This window comes from Rhinichthys klamathensis, unplaced genomic scaffold, assembly GCF_029890125.1.
Source record: "Rhinichthys klamathensis goyatoka isolate OS25496 unplaced genomic scaffold, OSU_Roscu_1.1 h1tg000612l_1, whole genome shotgun sequence".
NCBI lineage: Eukaryota > Metazoa > Chordata > Actinopteri > Cypriniformes > Leuciscidae > Rhinichthys > Rhinichthys klamathensis.
In genome coordinates, this window is record NW_026607065.1 from 82,695 (window position 1) to 94,023 (window position 11,329).

The 11,329-nt window shown below is 37.3% G+C and overlaps 1 protein-coding gene across 1 annotated transcript; it reads right to left on the bottom strand.

Annotated features, from left to right (window-relative positions):
• Positions 1-357: 357 nt before the first annotated feature.
• Positions 358-5,795, bottom strand: gar1 (GAR1 homolog, ribonucleoprotein). The gene is made up of 7 exons (XM_056240771.1): positions 5,716-5,795; positions 5,121-5,335; positions 4,866-5,020; positions 4,266-4,325; positions 1,752-1,863; positions 1,489-1,599; positions 358-849 (listed from the first exon to the last, which is right to left on the bottom strand). The coding sequence occupies exons 2-7, from the start codon at positions 5,323-5,325 to the stop codon at positions 839-841; spliced, it is 654 nt and encodes a 217-aa protein (XP_056096746.1). The 5' UTR covers positions 5,326-5,335; positions 5,716-5,795; the 3' UTR covers positions 358-838.
• Positions 5,796-11,329: the final 5,534 nt, after the last annotated feature.

The following is an 11,329-nucleotide window of genomic DNA, read 5'->3' on the forward strand; positions in this document are numbered from 1 at the left end:
ACAATAAAGCTCTGGCAATCCTTTTCCATTTACTTCCATTTCCAATTTCTTTACATTTTTATTTGTTACTTTAAGCTGTAGTCAGCATAGTATTGCTTTTCAAAGAAAAATCTAGACAATTCTCACTTTTGTCTGGTTCTACACTGAAGATCTGGAAAATCCCTGTCTAAACACTCAGTCTAACTCTTGATAACAATACACATTGCCTTTAATAAACAATCTCTGATTGGTTTGCAGACTTAATCTCTCCTATTCAGATGTCACAACCCAATATCTACACTTTAGCAATAGAAAACATGTTGGTGCATCACAAAATAATTAAAAACAAAACTACAGTCATGCACATAACAGATTTTATTTTGCAAGTCCATGGTGGCATCTGGAGGTCAACTGAAACAATTTGCAATTCTGTAAATGCAGACATCCATTATTATCCAACAATGAAAGTGTTTTACATCATTATTTGTGGAGTTAGCTTCACCATTTTGTCACTACATAACACAACCTGTTACGTTACGTTGTTCAAGCAGATACTGGTCCAACCTCCAGCGAATGTAAAAACGCAAGTGGATGAAAACCAACCACGTAAGGTTGTGGAGACTCCCGTCCTCTTGTACACAGACATGTGGCAACTTAAAACATTAGTCCTATCAGTAGATCAAATAAAAAAAATCCACTGCTGAGAAAATACATTTATAATACAAAAAGTTCAGCTGTACAAGAGTGGCATTAATTAACAGTCAAAAGACTCTGGCAAGGCCCCAAATGCTGCTTCTGGCTTCTCACCGGAGGTTTCCACAGCAGATGAAAGGACAGATCCCACCCTATGAGTCCTTCATCATCTTCCACCTGCAAAGAAAGTAGAAAAAACATGATGTGTTACTCCTACTACAATGGAACTGGAAAAGAGCAGCTCAGATGCATTCATATTTTATAAAGTACCATTATTCAGCAAGGATGAATAAAATGATCAAAAGTGACAGCATAAAAACATTTACAAAATTACAAAACATTCCTATTTCAAATACATTGTTCAATTGAACTTTCTATTCATTGTAGAATACTGCTAAAATAAATACATCACAGTTTCCACACAAATATTAAGCAGAACAATATTGATCAAATTAATAAGAAATGTTTAAGCACAAAATCAGCATATTAGAATGATTTCTAAAAGATCATGTGACATCACAGGAACGAATTATATTATAAAATATATTAAAACAAAAAAAGTTTTGTATTGTAATCATTTCACAATATTACTGTACTATTTTTGAACAAATATGCATGTATTGGTGCAGCATGAGATATTTTTAAAAAACATTATTTAAAATCTTTTGAACGGTAACCAAGGAATGTGTTTGAAAATACATGAAGGGGAGCAAATGATGGAATTTGCATTTTTGGATAAAATATTCCATTTACATGAATTAAGTACTTTCATCCAATTTCATTATTAATTTCTGAGGATCAGCATTGCTAACTTACCTCTGAATCCACGTCCACCGCCTCCACCTCGGCCTCCTCTGAACCCTCCACCACCACCTCCTCTGCCACCTCCACGTCCGCCAAATCCTCCACGACCTCCACGGAAGCCTCCTACAAATACGACACTCGTTTTAGGATTCATTGTGTAGAGCACAATGTGAATGCTACACACTGCTGGGTCCATTAAATAGGTGTTATTACCAGAGATAATGATAAAACCGAACCAATCAGCATATGTATATTGTTTTCTTGTGTGGTCTTACCTCCTCTTCCACCTCTTCCTCCTCCTCTACCTCCACGGGGCGGCCCCTTCTCACCTGGAGGCCTGGGGAGGAATCTCTGGAGGGGCAGGAGCTTCATGGGGTCGATGTAGAACTGATGCAAGGGGAGAGAAAGTTAATTAAAATATTCTTCATCATAATACTGTTAGTCACATCCTAGTGTATTGATAAGATGCAGAACAGCCGAAGGAAGCCGCTAAAACTGCTTAAAGGCTCATAAGAATCCCTTTGATATTCTGGAGCAATATCCGCTTCTAAATTATGGAAATCCTAAAAGAACACTGATTGTTGTCTAATATTTTAAATAAAACTGATAAGCAGTGGGGTGTATTTAAAAAAAATATTAGAGAAGACCGCTTAAAAAGGAAAAAGTTATGTGGTGTTACATCATGCTATATATATATATATATATATATATATATATATATATATAGCTCAACAGCAAATGTTTCAAGTGGTTTCCCCAAAAGTTAAAAATTGCAATTTTTATTGACTTCTGCACTCAAAATTATTCAACCCACTGAATAGAATCCCCCACAACAACATAAATCTGCAAAATGTGTGTTGTCTAATCAAGCCCTTTATTAGCTGCACCAGGTGCTAGAACACATGAAATATCTGAACTGGCTAGGTTTGTGGAGTGTTGCATTTGACTGCATGTTAGAAATATGTCACTAGAATGGTCCAAAAAGTTGAGAGAAGATTGGACCTTCCAACAGCACAATGAAGACTTGGTTGCAGAAGAAGCCCTGGAGATTCTACAGTGGCCATCACCTGACTTGAACCCCATAAAAAATCTCTGGTGGGATTTGAAGAATGCGGTTGCAGCACGCAAACCCAAGAACATTACTGAACTAGAGGCCATTGCTCATGAGGAATGGGCTACGATTCCACAGAAATGCTGCCAGAAGCTGGTGTCTGGTTATACGTCTCGTTTGCAGCAGGTCATAACAACAATAGGGTGTTCTACTAAGTCAGGGAATCCCAAAGTGTGGTACACATACCGCTGCCACCAGGGGGTGCGCGAGAGGAAAAATGTAATGGCAGTCTGTTTTTTTAAGTGGGATTTTTCCATACAATAAAATAAAAAAACATGAACAGTAAAAATTTCCTTTGTAATCGCTTTTATTTTAAATAAAAAAAAACTATAATTTATTCGTTTTTGATAGATGCTGTCTTCTACGCACTGCAGCTGCTAGGCTATATGTCACGTGATCAACTTCTAAATTCAAATGTGCTTTCGCGCGTTGGCTGGGCCAGTGCTGTCATATATCACAACTATTGAGTGTTTTCAACCACATAATGTTTATTTTAGATTTCAGACATGTAAATACACATAAGTACTAGCAAAACAATGATTTTGATTTTGCTGATTTCTATGAAAGCAGCAATAATAATCTTTTTCATTATAATAAGACGACACGTATTATTCATATCAGATACACATTGTGTAAGTAGCTTCACATTTAACCCTATTCTTCATCCAGTTCACCGGCCTCTTACTTTCATGTATTTCGTGAGAAGTGGAGGAATTGACGTGCTGTAAATCCAACAGATCCGATTCTCTGAACTGTGAAACACACTAACATGGCGCCGCCCATCGCGCATACAGCTCAACTAACGCGATCGTTATGAAGGTGTTTAAACAACAAAACACATCGACTTACACATATTTGACAATCGGAATCAGTGTTTTATGCTACAGCTAATACATTTGTGAATATTTTTGACAAAAGGAAAAATGAGATAAAAGCAGATCTGTTGTGGTTGCGCTGTGTCACGTGACAAGCAATGACGCATCACCATGGAAACATTAAAGTGACAAGTTCTAAATAACGGTCGCCTTGGAAAAACTCACGCTGGGGAGTCAGTTAAAATATTTTAAACTTACATGTGAAAGGGTTAAAAGTGGAAGCTTGTGAGTAGCTTTGTTGCATTATATTGAAATTTTGTTGATGTTGTTATTGTCATGCGTGTTCTGGTAATTTGAGCATGATTAAACATGAGTCTTTATATGGCGATAAAACAAAGCTTTGTTGCGGGTTTTTTTTTAAGTGGGGATTGGGGGTGCGCCAACCCGGTTGGGACATAGAAGGGGGTGTGCAGGAAAAAAAGTTTGGGAACTGCTGTACTAAGTAGTAGCCTAAATATGCTCACCATAAAGGGGTTGAATAATTTTGAGACTGTAAAAGTCATTAAAAGTCAAATTTTCAGTTGAATTTTGGGAAAGCGATTGAAACATTTGTTGTGTTGAGCTTTTCAATTACTCTTGTTTGATTTGTTTATTGCAAACAGCTGAAAGTCTGTAAATTATGCCAATAAACCTGATTTGCATTGGGGGTTGAATAATTTTGATTACAACAGTGTTGTGCGTGTGTGTGTATATGTATATGTATATATATATATATATATATATATATAAATAAAGTTAAAAAGTACCATAAAAATAGGGTTCAAAAACATTACACATCCAGAAAAATAAAAGACTGAGCTTACCTTCTGTAACTTTTTGAAGGAGGATGCCTTCATATTTTCAGAAAGTTTGACTGAAAAATACTGAGGAATGTGTTAAGGAAACAATTTAGCTCATTAATCCTGTAAAGCCTGACATATGAAATAACATTCAGAAAAATCATATTTTAGTGGAAATGTATTAAACCTTTAGAAAAAAAAAATAATTTTGACAGCAAACACAAGTGTACCACATTTTTTAACATTTATACTAAAAGGCTTTTTACTTGCTAATATAATATAATATATATACATATACGTGGTATATATATATGCACACACATAACCTATCAATTGTGTGCAACAGTTTCTCAGCAAGGTTTTGATCATGTTGATAATAATTGGCCTTAGACATTCATGTGTCAAATACAATACAGTAGGCTTTCCAAGATAGCAACATAGTGGCTCTCATCTTGTACGATTTCCACTACACGAGAGTAGATGTGGGCCGACACTATGTTGCTGTCTGGATTTATAGTTTTAATTGTACAAGAACACTTCACCTAACTATCACTATTAAGTTTTGAAGTCGCTGTAAAATTTAACAGCACTGTTAACATCACATGCAAAAACATGTAAGGATACAAAATCACGAATCTGCCCAAAGATCTCGTCCACTTTTCCAATCTGTTCTTTGTTTTCCAGATATATAGGAGCGTTGAAGTAGGGGACTTTGTTTTCCTCCGTCACACATTTACAGACAATTTCATCCTCACAAGGGTGCAGGAACTCTCCCACAGCTGAGACACGAGGAGCATAAATACAATGTATAGCATGAGACAAGCAGTCGCAAGAGAATGCAAACAAACAGAGGGATGAAAGAAAGCAAATATACCTTACCGATAACATATTCCGGTGGACCAAAGTCTTGATATCTGTTAAATCCACCTCGACCTCCACCTCCACGACCCCCTCCAAATCCACCTCCACGACCCCCTCCGAATCCACCTCCACGACCACCTCCGAATCCACCTCCACGACCACCACCTCTGTTAAAACCACCGCCACGACCCCCACCTCGACCACCACCCCCGCGGAATGACATGATAAAGATCCTGTAAAACACATAAACGAATCGCTGATTACATTGGGCAACGTGGTATTTAATTACGAGAAAGTCAGCGTGAAGTTTAATCATCATGATGATCCAGACAAATCCTGGAGGAAAAGACTGACGTTACATATCCAGACCTGATGCAAATTTTGGAGATTTTAAAACTTTCCTTATCATATTATCATATCTTACATGAAAGAAATAACAGTTGTTGTAACTGAGTAACGTTACTGTCGATCATGGTGAACCAGGGAGGTTAGCCTTTTAGCACATCAAATACCTCCCGATTGCAAAAATATTATAGACAAATAACACCAGTCGGTATTCTACATAAACATGTTATTCTAAAACGTGCACTGAAAAGTGAAAAGCACAATTTACCTTTAAATGTGCCCGGTTGGACTAACAATGAGCACGCTGTTGACTCTGGAAACACATGTGCCTTCTGCCACACTGCCTGCCGTAAGTGAAAACCGGCTCACAGACTGTCGTGAACAAGGAAGTCATGACCATGTTTGGACGATAGGGGCGTTCGTGTCAAGTAAAAGCAAAACTTACGGTTTACAACATTCTTTAGAAAAAAGTTAACATATTACAATAGCACACATTTCAAATGTTTATGTTTATTTTTAAGACTTATACATGCATTTTTTTTCTCATTTAGGGCATATGTTAAATTAATTATTCTGATCTAATAGTTTTGGCACATTTTTACTGTTTACATTTCTAACATTTGTTTCACATTTTTGTTACTGTTTGATGTTAATTTAATGTAAAAGTAGGTTTCATTCATATATCACTTTTCTAGAACTCACTTTCCAGAGCCTGTAAAATATAAACACAACTAGATGACAAAAAGTTTTTGAAGAAGCACGTCTCAGATTCTAAATGACTCGTCACCCATGTCAAGTCAAGTCACCTTTATTTATATAGGCCTAGCGCTTAATAAAATACAGATTATTTCAAAGCAGCTACAGTGATAACAGGAAAATTATTCAATGATGCGAACAGAGTTCGTTTCGGGTGTATACAGCATCTCTAAAAGAAAATAGTGTCATTGTTCAGCTGAAGTCAGTTCAGAGTTGATTCAGTTCCATTGTAAATATCATCAATTATTAATCTATAAAACAGTTCTGCAGACAAACAGTTATGTGGTAGTGCAGTCAAATCAATAATATTGTTGAATATTAAGTGAATATTAAGCAACCCAGAAACGTGACATTGACAAGGATCCCAAACTCCATCAGGTGACAAAATGGAGAGAAAAAAAATCCTTGAGAGAAATCAGGCTCAGTCTGGGGGCCAGTTCTCCTCTGGCCAATAAACGAACACAGTGTCATTATGATTAAGGCTGCATCACAAGTCAGAAATCAGATTCTGGATTGGTAGCATTAGAATATTCATCCAGTTCGTTTTGCTTGAAGATCGGATTCAAATCACACAGGTAGAGGACAGGGTCTGTGAAAAGGACCTGTCTCGTTGTTGTGGTCTTTGTTGAGGATCTGTGCTGACGGCTGTCACGTCGACGAGGCCTTCACAGACGACTGTCTAGTTGAGGATCTCTGCTGACATTCAGGGCTGCATTGTGGTCTGACCGGATAAGACTGACATACAGTAACCTCTGGATAAATAGAGATTAATATTATCATATAACAGTATATACAGTGTATATAATATATATATATATATGCAACCCTATATACTGTATGAATGCATGCACTGAGGTAACAGCAGAGGTCAGTCTTGACACATGATGAGCTGAGCGGTAGATTACAGTTTCTCTGAAGGGGCTGTGATGATTGTGAGGGACCGGAACATTTGGATTCTGATCAGGGAACTGCTGGCTCTCCTGGGTCTACACACTAGAAGGCGATATCTGTAAATAGAAGTCAGTTTCCCCCAAATCTCTCAACCTGTTTTTTTTTTTGTTTTTTTTTAGTTTTTCTTGAATGCCGCAGGCAACTGTCAGCATCCAGCATGGGAACTTGAGTAGTGTACTGAAAAAGAGGGAGAGAGAGCGCTAGACAGCTAGAGAGAGAGAGAGTACCCTACATCAAGAGGAGTGCCGCACTTTATGTGGAGCTTATTATAACCTTGTGTTGTATATCTTGTACCACAAAAACCTTTACACTTTCCCTTAAACCTTTTAGAGAATAAATCCTGCCTTTATACCTGCACCTAACTTGACAGTGACTGGAATTTTGACTTTATCTCTTCTTGGCTGACTGAGAGACACAACATCTGAAAGTTGATGTTAGGCTATAGCACATGCACAGAAGCTGTGCTACTTTTCATTGAGGAGATGGAAGAAATACCCAGACAATGCTTTATATGTGCAAAGCATGTGTCTGAATGGACAGTTTCAAAACAGAACTGAAAAAATGAATTTTGTTCCTAATATATTATGTATTTAACATATATGAATGCACTTGATGAAACCTTCATAACGTGTGAAATATTAAATAATGTTTAATATTAGAAGAGCCAAAAATTCAGTTCATCAAGGACAATAGCATTCAAAACCGCGTCTAAAATGCTTTGCAGTTCAAATTCCCCATTGCAAGGCTCACAAGTTCTTTACCTCCACAAATTCCTTTTGTGCATTTCAGGACATGAACCATGTGATTTAATTGCACAAATGTGGAGTGGTTCCTATCCTAATGTATCGATTTCGTGGTTGGGTAATCCGTGATTGTCACACTGGTCAGTCAGAATACGGGGTAGAGCATGTGGCCTTGTAGATTGTAATGGGGGGAAAAGTCTGTTAATTGCCCCTGAATGCTGAAAGTAAATTAATTATTGATCGCTTACGCGCTCTTTTTCTGTACTTACATAGCTTTACAAATATCTCCCGTAAGTGTAAGTACATTTCCACTCCGGCATAATTACACATGGAGGGAACCCCCTTGTCTATTCTGGATTTGTTTGTGAATCTGAAAATGTCTCTCACAATTTTTGAAATCGCAATTTTTTTTGTGCAAAATCTATCAATCAGTTTGAACTTAAATTTATTCTAATTTTAGTATAAAATATATATATATATAGTATTTATAAAAATATTTTTCATATATTTATATTAAAATTATACACTAAAATTCATAACAATTTGTGTTCAGTAATACTTTTATTTAGCAAAGACACATTTAACTGATCAAAAGTGACATTTAGGATAATGTTACAAATATTCATATTTCAAATAAACAAAGGTTCTTTGTAACTTTCTATTTATCAAGAAATCCTGAAAAATCACATTTTTCAACATTGAAAGAAGTGTTCTTCAGCACCATGAATCAGCATAATGATTTCTGAAGGATCATAAGACACTCAAATTACATTTTAAAGCTGCAGTTCGTAGTTTTTGCTCTTTGTCGCCATCTCTGTTCGAAATTTGCCATTGCAGTTATTCTCGAAATTATCCACTTTACGTGGGTTGTGCCTCGGCACGGCACAGTGCAGATGAATCCAATGTTTTGAGGAGAATGTGCGGCTGTCAGTCACTGCGCCGGATACTGTCTTTCGGAATCACAGATTCTACTTTTTGGAAGTATGACCAACATCTCATGTCATCTGAACAAATAAGTAACATCCACTTTTGTTCTGACCAACTAAGGGGAAAAAAGCATTGCAGTAAATCGCGCAGATTAAATCTAACAATCGCTTATCATATCACGTTCAAACCATGCAAATTATACTTTGTTCTCAAATTGTTAATGTGAACAACATCACCATTGCGTGACTACATGTAATGCCCTTCAGATATTTATCCTTGTTTTCGCATGGGCCCGGTTTTTTCTGTAGCCACTCCGAAGTCCAAAGTCTTTTGCATTTTACAACGGGTGAGTCTCCAGTTGTCACTGGTGATTGTCGTTTGAACCTTTCTGGATCCGTCATCAAATTAATAAGTTTAATTATATCAAGTGCTGTGAGAAAAGGCTATAAATCTCCACCTCCAGCATCCTCACACTCACAGCCTACTAGCCGAGACTCCTTCTGTATGTGTACAGATGTGACGTAATGACTCAATATAGCCTACTAGCCGAGACTCCTTCTTTATGTGTACAGCTGTGACGTAATGACTCAATATAGCTTCTACTAGCCGAGACTTCTTCTTTATGTGTACAGATGTGACGTAATGACGCAAATAAATGCTTGAATTTCCCGCGGAAATCCACCAGTACCACTGGAATTAAAAACATTATTACAAGCTTACCGCTTTGATTCGAGCTAAGGCAAGCAGATAGTTTTGAACACTGGCTGGTTATGCACTTGCTCAAAAAATTATTTTAGATAATTTTTAACCCAAAAAAGTTACGGACTGGAGCTTTAAGCTACTGCAAAAAAAGAATACAGTAATTTAAGTAATAGTATTTCACAATTTTGCTGTTTTTACTGAATTATATAACAGTATATATATAGTATATATATATATATCGAGATCCTTTTCACTGAACATAATAAGCAACTTATTATTTACACAATTAACATAATTATGAATGAAACTCGATGTCATTGGCTCTTTTTTTGTCCTCCCTAGTGCTTCTGTGCACAAACTAGCCATAACATCATTACCTGGATATACGTGGAGAGACAGAAGAAGAGAGTAGGAAAAAAGAACGTAACTGAATGAAATTACTTAATGTGGGTGAGGGAGGTCTCTCATCCAATCTGTGTTCAGGATGACACTGAATGCAAAGCACAGATCCAAGCCAACACAAGCCTGCATCATTATTCTGGCCATTGATTTTCCACTGGGCTTCCAAAGGGCCTTGTGCTCTTTGAAATGAAGTATAAACAAAGTACCAGCATGATATAACAGCATTTTTATTCTGCTTCGGGAGGCAGCAAGCCCTGTGGATTAGAGGTTTCGCTCAAAGAAACACAAGTGGTATGCATGTGTGTGTCCATTTCAAATGGCACACTGTTCTCTCAGCCCGTGTAAATGACACATGTTCTCTGATCAGGTTGAGTCAGTGCATTCTGAGTGGGTGAGGAGAACTGAGCGTTCAGGGACATCTGAGACAGGTCATCTGATGCTTAGAGCCAGCCTGTGATGCATTCTGAGTTGGCATTTCACCTCTTGAGATGAGAGACGATAAGAGCTGGCATTATGTTTGGTTTTCTTTAATGCTTTGACAGGCTGAGTCTGATTTAACCAAACTGAGTGAAGTGTCAGGACCAAGGGTGGGAAGAACAGCAGTGATAAAGATCATATCTGTTAAGATCCCAGAGTTATTTCTTGGTTTTGTGTCGGCAGACGAGTATAGGTTATAGTTAAAAAAGGAAAAGAAAAATAAAGAAACTAAAAAAGAAATAGTGGTCAGCTTTTTGAGTGTTTCTTCAAATTCAATGTCTATATCCAATCCATAGTCAAGAATTTCAATGCATTTTCATATTCATGTTTTCTCAGGCGGCAGATGGACTCTTTTATTACATTAAGAGAATATAACCATACTGGTTCTGTACAGCTACAAATGGGAAACCCAAAAGTCCATGGCACCAGGTCAGATAATTGTTAGTTACAAGCAGGAAAATCTCTTGTTTGGTACTTTGATGTTAGTAAATCAAATACTTTCATGTATTGTAATTGGTTCCCTTTGATATTGCCCAGTTTTACACATTCCATCTCGCTTTGCCTTCTCCGTTCCATTCAGAGCAGCATTGATGACCAAGATTATACCCTGAAAGCATACATACAAATAGCAGTGTCATTAGAGCTGAGAGGTTTTCCATGCTCTCCCTGCCCCTACTGTTCATCCACACTATCCTTTCAACAAAATCAGAGAAGATAATGTGTATTATTAGGTTTCTCATTCTCTTTAATAAGTGATGGGTGAGTGCATTTCTTTTCCATGTATCAAACCGGTCTGCAGGGGATTCCCGGGTGCCATCACTGGATGAACTGGACCGAGGGACTTTTGAAGTCTGGTCGTGATAGAGTAGTGGTTATAGGAATCGTTAAACCATAAATGATCATTCTTTCTTTTACTCACCCTCG